At 39.2% G+C, this 14,818-nt stretch overlaps 1 protein-coding gene across 1 annotated transcript in view; it reads left to right on the forward strand.

Annotated features, from left to right (window-relative positions):
• LOC139131331 (leucine--tRNA ligase, cytoplasmic-like) overlaps positions 1-13,392 on the forward strand; it is a 28,570-nt gene extending 15,178 nt beyond the window's left edge. Inside the window, 16 exon segments of the mRNA XM_070697343.1 lie at positions 613-807; positions 3,595-3,824; positions 4,194-4,276; positions 4,579-4,717; positions 5,027-5,364; positions 6,153-6,427; positions 6,995-7,076; positions 7,079-7,134; positions 7,709-7,849; positions 8,458-8,565; positions 9,036-9,146; positions 9,589-9,693; positions 10,249-10,344; positions 10,736-10,868; positions 11,753-13,175; positions 13,216-13,392. Coding sequence (XP_070553444.1) covers positions 613-807; positions 3,595-3,824; positions 4,194-4,276; positions 4,579-4,717; positions 5,027-5,364; positions 6,153-6,427; positions 6,995-7,076; positions 7,079-7,134; positions 7,709-7,849; positions 8,458-8,565; positions 9,036-9,146; positions 9,589-9,693; positions 10,249-10,344; positions 10,736-10,868; positions 11,753-11,958 — 2,298 coding nt within the window. The 3' untranslated portion in view covers positions 11,959-13,175; positions 13,216-13,392.
• Positions 13,393-14,818: the final 1,426 nt, after the last annotated feature.

The following is a 14,818-nucleotide window of genomic DNA, read 5'->3' on the forward strand; positions in this document are numbered from 1 at the left end:
TTTACAGCTCTTCACCAATCAGTTGTCTTGAGTTCATTATGAAAAAAACTTCACAAATGTTGAGTTGCCATGGTTGTGTAATCAAAGTGAATGAAAACATTCTTAGGGTTTTGTCGAACCGGCTGCAACCAACTACCTGTGTAGTTACAGGCCACTATATCTTAACCTTCATCTGTTCAAGTTAATGTGATACATTTTAATGGACATGATCATTCGAAGACAACACAAAAATCATGTATAAATAGGTTTTCCTTTGATTTATCTAGCATAATATATTGATTTTATGGACTTTGCCTGATAATGATCCAGTGTATCATGACAGAGTGTAAGAGTGACCTTATGGGTATCGTGATTGTCACCATGATTGTCACCATGATTGTCAGAGTGATGTTATTGAATGACTTTTCCAGAAATTGATAAGCACACAATTCATTAAAAATTTCCCAATGATGATTAAAAACACTTGAATGGACAGGTTTCAATAATGACAATAAACATTGATTGAGTTTGCTTATAAATCTTGCAGATGGGCAAAAATATCTCTCTTATTAAAAAAATTCTAAAAAATTTATCCTTTTTGTTTTTTCCCTCAATGTTTTATGTTGTTTGCAGCCTTTCAGGGAGAAGTACGGTATCAAGGATGACATGGTGCTGCCCTTTGAACCAGTTCCCATCATAGAGGTGCCAGAGATGGGCAACCTGTCAGCTGTGGTGGCCTGTGACATGTTTAAAGTGCAGAGTCAAAACGACAAAGACAAACTACAGGAGGCCAAGGACAAAGTTTACCTGAAAGGCTTCTATGAAGGGGTAAGCTATGAATAGTTGTACACTCTGATGTGTGTTTGATGAAGGAGACTTACAAATTTTATGGAACAAAAATTATGAAAATATTTTTGTTCCCCTGAAGGCCAAAATTAAGTTTCTTAATTAATGGACAGTTTTTTTTGCAAGCATTTTATCTCTTCAGAGCAAATGATTGGCAGCTTTCCTGGAGGTTGAAATTTCAAGTTTGTATAGTTCATTGAAATACGATCTGCATCGCAGCTAGTGCATTCATGAAGATGAGAATCACAGCAAGACTTAATTTTGTTGTCGATTGTCAAGGAGGAATGCTTTTGTATTGAGAGGATATGAACATCTGCAGACGGCAAGAGAGTGGTAGTCATGACAACCTGTGAGGTGTCAGCAATTTGAGAGAAAAGTTCCTGTCTTTTGTTCGTGCTCATTACGCAACAAGAGGAAGCGTTTCTTTTCTGGCGCTTATTCCATCATTTTCATCTTGAAATTCATTCATTTTGTGGCAGATTTTGTGCAACCTTTTATTGTTCTAGCAGAGATGACATTGCAGTTTCTCTGTAACATGTAGCGTGGGAGTCGGCCTTAATGGCCTGCCTGCTGTCTAAAAGGTGCAGAACATCGTCTGTCATGTTTTTCGGCTCCAGTTTCAGTTTTTAAACGCAGTTGAAGGAAATTAGTTTGAAAACTGAGCGTTTACTGGTGGTGGGTACATTGGTCAGGTTGACATGGTAACATAAAAAATGCATGCCTGAAATGCATTGATAGTATAATTGTGCGTCGGGTGTGAACCATTGAATTGAGATTCTTAACATTCATAGAACCTCATGACATGTACAATGCAATCAGGTAGTCATTAACCTGAACGACAGCTTTACGAAGAGAAATTGCAATCAGTGGGTGCAGTTGGTCACGGTGAAAGAAAGATTTTGTTTTGCGTTTGAGTTGAAAGTTCGCGACTGCAGCATGAAAAAATGATTAAACTTTGCTGCGAGGGAATGTATCAGAAAGAGATTAAAAACAGGAAATGATGGGGAAATGAGATATATATTCCCCATTTTGAACAGCAAGGCCTTTTCAAAGATTTCCTGTTTACCATCTATAGCCTCTCCATTGCTGGCTATGGGGAGTACCCATGCTCCTTGCTTGTCATGTAGGTCTACCAACATTACACTACATGTGTAAGAAAACAATGATATTGCACCAAACTCAGGTTTTGGCAATTGGTGATGATGGTGTTCTGGACACATGTTCTGGTATGGTGACATGTTAATTCATTTGTTGCTTCATTGATATGTTCATGCCTACATCACAAAATTTCATCCGTACATTCACTTTATACATTCAGTTGTTGTGCTTGTTTTATTTGAGACCTAACCTGCTCTCCCCAGTTCCCAATCAACAGGTCTACCCTCCCTAATGATATCCATAAGTTTGGGCTGAACCATAGTAGTGAAAGGGTTCAATCTTATTGTGATACTGACTGACAGCAATACGGTTTGCCTTTGTCAGTGCCATGATGCTTCTGTGAAACTCCTTCAGTCAAAATTCAACATGGACGGATAATTACAAAAGTTTTTAAATCTATATCAAAAGACAATAATATCAAAATAAGATTGTACATTAGATAATTATCAACATTAAATGTATGTCAAATGTGTATATAACTTAGCATTGACCATGTCCAGAGAAGCCCATTACAGGATGAAGTATGCATCACCCGGTACCCAATTAAGCAATGAGGAGTATCTCAAAGGGTAAAAGCCCATTTACAGGGTGAGGTACCCTTCAGCCTCTTTCCAATTGAGCAATGAGGAGTGTTCCAATGGGTAAAAGCCCATTTACAGGATGAGGTACCCATCACCCGGTACCCAATTGAGCAATGAGGAGTATCTCAATGGGTAAAAGCCCATTTATAGGGTGAGGTGCCCTTCAGCCTCTTTCCAATTGAGCAATGAGGAGTGTTCCAATGGGTAAAAGCCCATTCATGGGGTGAGGTACCCTTCAGCCTCTTTCCAATTGAGCAATGAGGAGTGTTCCAGTGGGTAAAAGCCCATTTACAGGGTAAGGTACCCTTCAGCCTCTTTCCAATTGAGCAATGAGGAGTGTTCCAATGGGTAAAAGCCCATTTATGGGGTGAGGTACCCTTCAGCCTCTTTCCAATTGAGCAATGAGGAGTGTTCCAATGGGTAAAAGCCCATTTACAGGGTGAGGTACCCTTCAGCCTCTTTCCAATTGAGCAATGAGGAGTGTTCCAATGGGTAAAAGTCCATTTACAGGATGAGGTACCCATCACCCATTTTCCAATAGAGCAATGAAAGGTAAAAGTGCTTTGTTCAAGGGCACCACACCATACTCAAGCTTTAAACTTCCCATATCCTCTGATAGTGAGTCTGCTACTCTGGCCACATCCAGGTCTCAAGCTTATGAACCCTTAATCTAAGTCCAGTGCCATACCCACTGGGCCTCCATATCAGTGTTCTGAATATATGCAATACATTTTTTATAGATTATTCTTCATCAATCTGTTATGAACATTTCAGAACAACCCACCTTTCTGCCTTTATTTATAGAAATAACTTGTGTTCCAACATGGAGTCAAAAACTTTTGTAAAATCAGTAGCTGATTGTCTTTGATAGGCAGCCAGATAAGGGGAGGATTCACAGAGGGTGTACTCCTGCCCCCTTTTTATGGATGACCAAATTTTTATGACAAAATAGTCTGCAAAGAATAGTGAATAGTCCATCAGTTTGTACCAGTGTTCAGCTAAAAATGAGCAACTTTCTCACCATGTACAGGTACTGACCGTCGGTGAGTATAGCGGTCAGAAAGTACAGGATGTGAAGAAGCTGGTACAGAGTAAGATGGTGAGTACTAAGGAGGCAGTCATTTACATGGAGCCTGAGAAGCTTGTCATGTCAAGGTCGGCTGATGAGTGTGTGGTTGCCCTTTGCGATCAGTGGTATCTTGATTATGGTGAAGAACAGTGGAAAGGGCAAGCCAGCAGAGCATTGGAGAACACAGAAACGTAAGCCTGCATCCCCCTCCCATCCCCTCTTTCTGGGGTCTAATGATTAGATTGCTTGCAATGTATTTCTGATATCTATTGATTCTTTATGATGCATTGTTACATAATGCATTTCTGCATGTATAATGAACTAAGTTTCGAATCAAGGATGTTTGTCACATGAGGGCGCTCTTTAAGATTATAGCTATCACTGCCACAGTGGCATCATGAGAAGTATTTTGGTATATTGCAAGACGAATGCCAAGGATTTGCCTGTAGTCAATTGTGTCCCCACAGCTTCTTCAAAACTCTGGAATGGAGTTTTTATTTGATATTGTATATCATTTTACACAGCGTTGATAAATTGTTAAATGATTGCATTGAATCTAGATATTCTGAAGATACAAGGAGAAATTTCCTCGCCACTTTGGATTGGTTACATGAGCATGCCTGCTCTAGATCGTATGGTCTAGGTAAATATGGTCTTTTTTTATACAGAAACTACAATCCTATATCCGTGTAACATGTACATAGCCGAGAATAAAGGTGTGCAGAACTTTTCTGTTTGTGTAGAAAAGTGATAAAACAAGTGAGGTCTGAGATGTTTGCGCGCAAGAAGTTTTGTCAGCATGCAGCTATAGTAAAACATTTTGTTTTTCAGTTGAAATGAAAATTTGGTCACGTCAACAAGTGTTTTGAAATGTGTTTGTGCGTATATAGCACAAAGATATGACTGGATCATGTGTGTCACACTAATTGTTATTTTGCCTTCCAGGTACCAAGATGCCGTGGGATGAGCAGTACCTGATTGAATCTCTGTCAGACTCTACAATTTACATGGCGTATTACACGGTGTCAGCTCTGCTGCAGGGTGGTGTGGTCAATGGTTCAAGCATCGGCCCGCTCGATATCAAGTAAGGCCCCATTCCATGAAACCTCAGGGGTTGATAGCTATTGGTGCGATGTGAATTGAGATTATCAAACTGAATATTATCTTTCTTAAAGATAAAAAAGTGAGATGTTTTCCTCAATGAAAGGCTATGTCCACTTGGTCCAAAATTATCACAAAATTACAGAAAAATTCATAAAAATTGGTAAAATTTTGCTCTGAAATTTTGATGTGAAAAATACCATCACTCAAAGGGTTTACATTGATTTTTGGTATTCATCACTTCCCATTTTTTTGTTTTGAAAATTATTCATACATCTTTATCGATGTGCAGGCCAGAACAACTCACTCGAGATGTATGGGACTATATTTACTTCAAAGACAGTCCCTTTCCATCTGGAACGAGTATTCCCAAAGCTGCCCTCGATAAACTCAGGAATGAATTCCAGTACTGGTATCCCGTTGATGTCCGCGTATCTGGCAAGGATCTCGTCCCCAACCACTTGACATACTTCCTGTACAACCACACGGCCATTTGGCCAGCTGAGCCCGGGAAATGGCCTCGCAGTATCAGGGCCAACGGTCATCTGTTGCTAAATTCTGAGAAGATGTCCAAGCAGACTGGAAACTTCCTGACCCTGTATGAAGCTGTTGAAATATTTTCAGCGGATGGTGAGTTCTGTAGTATAGTGCTGTTCAAACCCTTTCATGGATTTTGGTCCCCACGGACAAAGTCCAAGGGGACTTATAGATTTAGTCATGTCCGTGTGTCCCTGCGTGCATCCGTGCATCCATTCATGCATATTTCTCAAGATGGCTGGAGCGATTTCTTTCAAGGATTACAAGCATTACACCATATGTCATACATATGTATGGTGATTTGTTTTGTGATACAATCCAATATGACCATCATTTTTGTCAATGATTTCCAAATTCATTTACCAAGTGGGGACTATGTCATTGACAATGACTTGTATACCTGAAAGTTAATACTCTTCAAACTGGAAGTAGACTTGAGATGAAATTGGAACACTTTCCCGTAATCTCAAAAGGAAAGAATCAAAGCAATACTGCTAGCATCACATCATGTAAGCTCTGGGGTATGATGTGGGATGTAACAAAAAAGTATTGCCAATGTTATGTGACTGAGGAAACCCTTAAATGCAATAAATTCTAGGTAATCTAGGGGGTATCACCTTTGTACTACAGGCAGGCCTAAGCATGGGGGGAATAATGCCAAATTTATTTTGGTCATGATTATGATGGAAATGCCGAGCAGAATTGTACTTGGGGAAGCCCAGAAATACCTCAAGTGAAATTTGCCAATTAGAGCCTTTGTTCACAGGCAGACTTTATAGGGAAATGACACCAAAATTATTTCTGCAATCTTGAGGGTGTGAAATTTATCAGCAAACATTTCCGCCGAGCGAAACATGGACCATTTCTTGTATTGCATTCAGGCATGCGCCTCGCCCTGGCCGACGCTGGGGACACGCAAGAGGATGCCAACTTCGTGGAGGCAATGGCTGACGCTGGCATCCTGCGTCTCTACAACTTCCTGGATTGGGTGAAAGAGATGATCGAGAGCAGAGACAGTCTCCGCGATGGCCCTGTGGAAAGTTTTGACGACAGAGTCTTCGAGACGGAGATGGACAAAGGAATCCAAGAAACGGAGCAGAACTATGAGAGGATGATGTACAAGGAAGCATTGAAGACAGGGTTCTATGAATATCAGGTCAACATTTCAATAACATCTCATCAGATTTTATGTAGTTTTCTTCAAATACAGCCAAAGTGAACCAGACATTATCGCCATAGTTATGAATGAAATAGTTCCCGGTGTTGCTTAACTGACAGGTTTCTGGGAAGTCCATTTGTGCGTGCGTGGTCCTCAACCATTTTGACAACAATCTGACCAAATATTTGCCACTGATAGATTTTTACACCTAGCACTTGTATCTTCGAAATGAAATCAGTGATTGCAAATGGCTAAAGTCTTCAAATTTTGCACTTTTGTGTACAATAAATGCACATATATAGCACAATGAACGAACAAGGGCCACGCACACAAACACCACATAAGACAAGGTCACCTAGTATAAGATAGGCGCTCTGGTTTCAGGGATATGAAAGCAAGAAGTAACTTGAGGTTTTTCAAAAGGAATGAGGACTTTGTTTTCGGCATGTGGCACTGATCAGTCTCCCGCAATTAACTGCCCTTGCTTCGATACATCATGTATTTACTGTGTTTGTTTTGCCTTGGATACATCATGTATTTACTGTGTTTGTTTTGCCTCTACAGGCAATAAGGGACAAGTATCGTGAAGTGACCCTCGGCGATATGCACAGAGACTTGGTGTTCAGGTTTATCGAAACCCAGGTTCTGATATGGCACCCTTGTGTCCACATCTATGTGAGCACATCTGGCAGCTACTCGGCAAGGTATGGAAACCAAAAAAGTAATGGCAGTATTTGTCAGTCAGTGTTTTGTTTTCAAGGAGCAGCCTCTACACTCGTTTTGTGCAGCACAAGTTTATGAATTCCCATTGATTTGCCTCTTCAAGATTCATGAGGAATTTTTCAGCGACAATATAGCTTCCACTTTAAATAGGTAGCCTAATGAAAATTGAAGGACAAGTCCACAGCATGAAGTTGATTGTTGTAAAGCTTTCTTCTGAGCCCAAAGGGAAGTTACAATTATAGTCAAGAATGTCCATATTGTGCCGTCAACTTCAAAATTTGTATTTGAATTTGATTTTTTTCAACACAAGATGAAGAGTTCAGCAAGATGGCACTGCGCAAGATTGCACCGTCTTTTGTTTTCTTTTCAACTGTGGCACATCGTCGTAATCCATGCACCTTTCTACGGCAACAGCTTAGTGCTACCTGGGCGTAGGTCAGCGGAGTGGAAATTATGCTCTGGCTCGCGAGAATGCTGTGGCACAGTGTATGAATTGGGTGGAATAGTTGCAGAAAATGTCTTTGTAACGTGCCTTGTCTTTTCCATTTACATCAGGGAGGCTCCATAATGAGGGCCAAGTGGCCGCAAAGCAAGGAGGTCAACGACCTGTTGGTGAGATCGTCCCAGTACCTGATGGACTCGGCCCATGACTTCCGCCTGCGTCTCAAAAATATGACACAGCCTGGGAAAGGCAAGGTAAAGTTTGGCTGTGCGTAAGGTAGAGTGATATAATGCATACTTGGTAATCAGAGGAGTTTTGAAACCAGATATGACACTCAATATATGTAACTTCCTAAGAGCATGTACCGTGAGTTGTTTTCTCTCTGACATTGTAACCACTGTGTTTGGATTCTTTCCAAATGCACGGTTTTAAAACAAATGTGTCTATTCATAGTTTAATAGTTTATTATTTGGAACTCATACAGTCTCCAAACCAAGTGCTCTTCTTTTTTTGTTACAACATATTCAGTATTTACGAAAATTTTTTTTTACAAATTTTGGAGTACACTTTGTAGGAATAATCCATTATCATCAAGGGAAGGCCAGGTTATGTCTTCAACATTTATTATAACAATGTCCAAGCTGAAATCAGTTTCCTTGTCCGGTAAACTATTGCATCAGCATCAGACCTGTTAACAGGTTGTATTTCTTCTCAGACTCAAGTGTGTCCACTGCCAGATAGTTAGTTGTAAGTCCTGGGCACCTGACCATCATATGTTGTATTGGTGAATTTTTTATTTTGCAGGGAAAATGCTGCATTTATGAAATTGACATTCTTAACTGATCATTTCCCCCCTCAACAGAAAACAGCGGGACCTGCCAGAAAACCAACTCACGGCATACTGTATGTTGCAAAAACGTATCCCCCTTGGCAACATGCAACTCTGACGTGTCTCAGGCAACTATATGATGTGAGTGAAATAGTCAGCGATGAAATTTAACTTTGAAGTTCAAAAAACGTGTGCACTCATGTTGTAAATGACAAACTGTTCACTGAAAGAACTAATGAGAACTCTACGAATACAGAAGGTTTGCAAGTCGACACTTCAGAAGTAAGACAGAAATCCGTCAAAATTGTTTTCTCAGTTTCTGTATGTCACTGAATGAAATCGAAACAAATGAAAGCAAGTTACAAAACCCTGGCCAAGTGAACAGGTATGATGAATTTTTTTTCAATTCTATAAAGTAAAAATATTGAGGCTTCATGGATTGTGTAGAATTTTAGTGAAAAATTATGATCACTACAAGCGGCGAATGTCTGACCTCAATTCAACTGTCAGCAGGAATGATATCTTTGACTCTTGGAGCCAAAGTAATCACAGACATAGTGTAAAATTTACCCACCCGATAGGTAATGCCAATATTTAATATTGTGTATCAGGCTGGCGGCAAGACCTTCCCGGAGAACAAAGTGATCTTGGTGGAGCTGAAAAAGAAGGATGAAGTGAAGAAGTACATGAAGAAATTGATGCCATTCGTACAGGCAGTCAAGGTATCACAGTTCATTGTCATGGTCATGACTGAGAGTGTCGATTTGAGTATGTCTGGCAAATTTCAGAGATAAATTGTTTAGACATGTTCTTTGTACTGCTGTCTGCAGCTATTATTATGCACGGGGTGGGGATGGGGGTGTCACAGGGTATGTGTGCAATCCAAAATTAGGGTCAAAATGGATATAGTATCAAGACACTAAGGCCTTTGCAGGTCTTTTACAAGAAGAATAAGACATCTCTCTGATTTACGAATTAAAAAAAAAATGGTTGTGTATGTATTGGTGACTTGTTGCTTGTCTGTGTTTGCAAAGCTGTTCACTTTCTCACACTCCAGGAAGAAACCCATCTTACAATTCTTCTTGTAATTCAAGCATCCACATGCGTACAGTGTAAATTTTCACTGCCTGTTCTGACTTTTAATGTACATTTTTATCCTTTCAGCAAAATGTTGAAGAGAAAGGAGAGCATGCGCTGGACTTGACAACAGATTTCAATGAAAGAGATGTACTACTAGCAAATGAAGCATACCTCAAGTACACTCTGGAGGTAAGCAAAAGTGTTTCACCCTTTCACCACAATGGTTTGAACCAATCCCTTTGTTTTCCGTAACTACGTTGGACCTCCAGAGAGGGAAAATGGGGGTGAAAGGGTTAAACCATATGGAATGTGCTGTGAGCAAAGTCTCTGTACTGTTCTTTCAGTACCGGTGAGTGAGGTCTCTTGTGCATGTCTGTGATGACTGAGACTTTCGTGCTGCAAGGGCGCCCTCTATCGACGGGTTTTGGAGACTATCTGCTATCCAGCTGTGTTTCAACATTTGTTTTCTTTATGAAGCTTGTTTACACAGTTTTCGATTAGATGCTTGGTCAAACTGGATCAAGTAATAAAGAAGGCATTAAACCACTTTGCTGAAGACTTTTTGTTCTCTTATGAAGGCTGTGTTATGAACGTTTCTTCTCAAAAATCACAATGTGCTTTACCTACCTGTGGTAATATTACCAGAACATACAGGTAAAGACGTTGAAAGCCGTGATGAAACGAAAATTCAATAGTAACATAAAAACAATCACCTATTTGCCGGATCATATTTCTTGTTTACAGCTAGAATCGATTGAAGTTATTTACTCTGATGAAGCCCAGGACAAAATCAAAGAAGAATGTTGTCCGGGGAAACCATTTTCAATGTTCTCTTCCAAGGTATTGTGAAATCATCTCTTTTTGTCGTCCTTTCAGCTACATGCCTGTGGCAGTAGTAGGTATTCTTGTTAGTGTATTATGTCTGCCTGTTGTTTGTCTGTCTCTGTGAGGGTGTCCATGTATCTGTCCGTCTGTCAAATGCACAAAATTTCATTAAAACAGTCGTATTTGTCTTCTGGAGATGTTTTATAAAGATGTGTTGTGAGCTCAGGATAGGAATTTCTTCAAATGAACACTCAAATCAGTGTGACAGAGAGTCAACAGATTTTGTTAAAGCAAGTTACAGCAGTTGATAGTCTTTTGATCTACGTGATAATAATCAATAAGGATAAGATGATCAAGATCAGATTATGAAATTTTCACTTTTTCCCAATCTATTCAAATTTTACAGCCTTCGGTTGACATTCAAGTGAGGAATCCACAGCCTTGCAGTGGTCATTTCTCGATGGTCATACCTGTCGAAGAGGGTGACACTGTCGATAAGCTTATCAACAGGATGTCCAAACAAGACAGAGCTATCAAAGGTAAATATCATGTCAATTCTGCTGACATCACAAACATATGCGTAGTAGATCTTGAATATTTTGTTTGAAATTATTGACACACTTCTCGGAACATTTCCTTATGGTTATAATCAGTGCTTGCCTGAGGGTACCTGTTTTGATGAATAAGTACAAACACACTCCGTAGGACAGCATTGAATTGTGTGGTAGCTTAGCATTGACCCAGCGTTCTTCAGTCTTGCCAAAAATATGAACTGTTCACATGTTTATGACAGAAGAGTATTTCCAAATGAGAATTTCCACCACAGACTGTTTATAAGATATTACCGTTTCGATTTGATGCAGGACTCTTTTTCGGTGTATATTTTCATGACAGTAGCAACATTCTAGGAAACCTATCGGTGTTGTTTGTAAGCATTGGGTACAGAGGGGAATATTGTGGAAAGCTGGTACCATTTTTTGTCATCCACTATTAGGATTGCATTGATATACCAAGGGGGAACCCCGTACACAATGACTGAAGCATCCTAGTAAAATTAAACAGGGAGCTGTCCTGAAAAAAATCCGTGTACATTGCATTTCACATGTACCTTCCATAAATTGTGTACGAGAACATTTCCTTTCAGAGTATATCCATGAATTAAGTCTGTGTTGTGTTTCACGTGTTACTTCCATAAATTCTTCACCATTAAACTTCCCGTCCGAAATAAACTTCTTTAACTTACATCTGTGACAACTTTGAATTTATCGGGTAGTGATTGATCCTGACAAAGAATATGTACTTGTCATTGTAAATTGAGAATTTTGAGATTGACAACACTTAACGATACTTTTTCTGAAAATGAATACTGTTTAATTTCAATCATGCCAGAGAAAATGACAAATGGGTTCCGTCCTTGTTTCAGATCCCAAGAAGGTCACCTTACTGAGGTTCAACGACCCCGAGCTAGGACCAAGACACATGCCGCAGTATGAGCAACCAGAACTTGGTAGAACACGCATATCTGAATCGGCTGTGTTTCACATCGACGTTGACAAAAAGAAAGTCAGTGTTACTGATGGAGGTAACACCCATGACGTAGGGCCAGGACTTGTCTACATGGTTTCATGAAGTCAACTTAACACAAATAGCCATCTTATATTAGCGTCTCTAGTTTCCCCTTGAGAGCCAGATAATCAAGAAACAACACTCAAATCAGAAAAGTTGGCATTGAGTAGGATGATTCTAAACGCATGATTTGACCAGATGGAATGATATGAGAGTATTGCATGAAAATAAGTGTGTTCTTCAGCCATTGTAACTCAAACGTACTAATGCCCGATGACAGAAGTCAAAGACGATATGATGCAGCCCTCAAGCAAAGCTTATCAGATAACTCAACATGCCATAGTGATAACTGGTAGTAACCTTACTGTCACACACGTGAGCAAGTATTTTTTTGTAATTGAAAACGAAGTTGAAATTGGGAAAACACTCAGTTTTTCAGTCCTTCCGTACATTGCTATTCAAACAGCCTATATAAAATCACTCCCTGTAAATCATTTTAGCTGAATCATATGATAGACATACTAAAATGAATTCAAGGTGGGCAACTGTCTGATTTTAAAGCATTCATGCTTAATAATTCATGCAGGGTAATGTGTCCCTGAAACACATCTTTTGTACTGCAATTCCATGCTGACAGTCAGTATTCTCAGTCTGAGCCCAGTCAGCTATCTACAACAAATCCTATCACGTACAAGTAACAACCAATGTAATCTGTCATGAATTTTGCACACTGTGCTCACGAACTTCACCATTGCGCATATGATTCCAATCTCTTGCCAACTGAGAACACTCCATATATCAAACCATGCAGATTTGTGTTGATGGGATAGCCTACCTATCACATATCTGAACTCACCCTAGATCTTTGGCTACTTTATTAACCACATTGCTGATTGGTCAGTGCTGTTATCATCCAAAGGAGCCAACCAGTCAACTCTTCTCTTCTTGACTTGCCAAATACCAAGCGATTTGATAAAGATTGTATTGAATGTAGGAAAATTTAGTCCAAATTGCCTACCTCAGAAAATCAGAGCCAACCAGACACTTTTTGTCATATTTGTTACTCCAGCATTTGAAGCATAATGTAAGCATTGTAAATGTAAATGCTTACTCAAAAATTGTTGTCATTGAAAAAAAATTGGTGCATGCATTTGTACAAAACATCAACTTTTGAACTTTTTCTGAAAATGTACTTTACTCTGTTCACATGGCATTTTTTTAAAAATATCAATAGCATAAGAAGAGGTGTCTGTGTGTTAGAAAAGGCTGATTCTTGCTAAGTGCGCAACTGTATGCAATTTCCAAATTACATACTTGTAGGCATACACTAGCAACAGAGTGACTTTAGCCCTATCTGTGTTTTCTATCTCTAGAAGCAAGAAAAACAATGTATTGTCTTTAACTAGTGCTTCAAATCCTTGATATCATATTCCACAAAATGAACCAAATGTGTGATTTTTTAAACTAATGCAAGTAAATGTCAAGATACATGAACAAGTTCTGCTGGAGTGTGTCATTTGTTTCATTTTGATGACTCAAGAGGGCGCCCTTCACAACAAGCATTCTGTTGGTTGCGTCTCCTCTGTCACATTGAAATCGGTTTTTCACTACCTGTAAGACAAATAATGATCATCTCTTACCTGAAATATTACAGCATTATACACTGAACTGTGAAAGACTATGTCAACCTACTGTCTGTAATCAAACGATGGAAGCAAAATTTTTATGTGCAGGTGAAAAATAATGGTCAATTTTATCTGCCTTTATAACTTTAATTAATTGGTAATTTGGAAGCATATTAGTATTGCAGACTGTGTGTGTCTGGCAGACTGCTTTATCAATTTTTACCAGAGTCTTAGATACGGCTGGCTATGGCATAGATATTAATTTCATCAATTGAAAGCAAGCCTTATCATATTAGGGGAGCGATTATTGATGTTTCAGAGATTGGTCAGATCTTTCAAATTTCAGGGGGCATTTTAATGATAAAGTCATACTTTTTTCATCATTTAGAGTGATGCTCCTTTCATGATTGTGCATCATGTTACAAATTTAACGACGCCTCATTGTTACAGGTAGAATAGAAGTTTTGCGTCAGAAATGAATTAGGTTGTAACAATGGCAAATTTTCAGATCAGCTTTACTGATCAGTACCAGTGGTGTAGTTCACGATCCAAAATTATTTCCATATTTTTGTTGAATGTCATGCTGCTTACCCAGAAAAAGATGGTGAGCAAATTTACTGGTGTAGGACCAAAACCGTTATGATGACTTTTATGATAACGTATGCAGGACTCCCAAACTAAACTGCAGGAAGAGTAAACCAAACTGCAGGACTAGTATTAAACACTTGACTGGAGGACTAGTGAACTAGACTGCAGAACCAGTGAACTGAACTGCAGGACTAGTAAAAAACTAGGCAGCAGGACTAATAAACTTGACAGCAGGACTGGTAGACTAGACTGTAGGACCAAGCTCTACTGCAGGGCTAGGAAACCAGACTTACAGGACTGGCAAACTATACTGCATGAGCAAACCTGACAACATGTTTAGCACGAGCGAGGCTAGAAAGCTGTTAAGTCACTCAGTTAAAACTGGTAGTATTGTGATGTGGCATACTACTTTGAAATATTTGCATAATCATTGTTTATATGCATGCCCATAAATATATCAGAACTTGAAAAAAAATCAAATGTCTCAACCAGATCATTTGATTTTGAGAAAAGCAATTGCATTATGGTGGTTTGAAAAAAGAAACACTGTCAAATGCTCAACTTGCGTTATCATACAGTAGTTGCAGTTCAGAAACTTTGATGTGAAAATCATAACCTCTTCCTTACCTTTTGAATCGGTAGTGTCAGTATCATTTTGCTTCTCTGGTGAAAATCAGGAATAATTATTTCTCCAACAGTGTGTTTGCATT

Source organism: Ptychodera flava, chromosome 4, assembly GCF_041260155.1.
Source record: "Ptychodera flava strain L36383 chromosome 4, AS_Pfla_20210202, whole genome shotgun sequence".
In the NCBI taxonomy this organism is placed as follows: domain Eukaryota; kingdom Metazoa; phylum Hemichordata; class Enteropneusta; family Ptychoderidae; genus Ptychodera; species Ptychodera flava.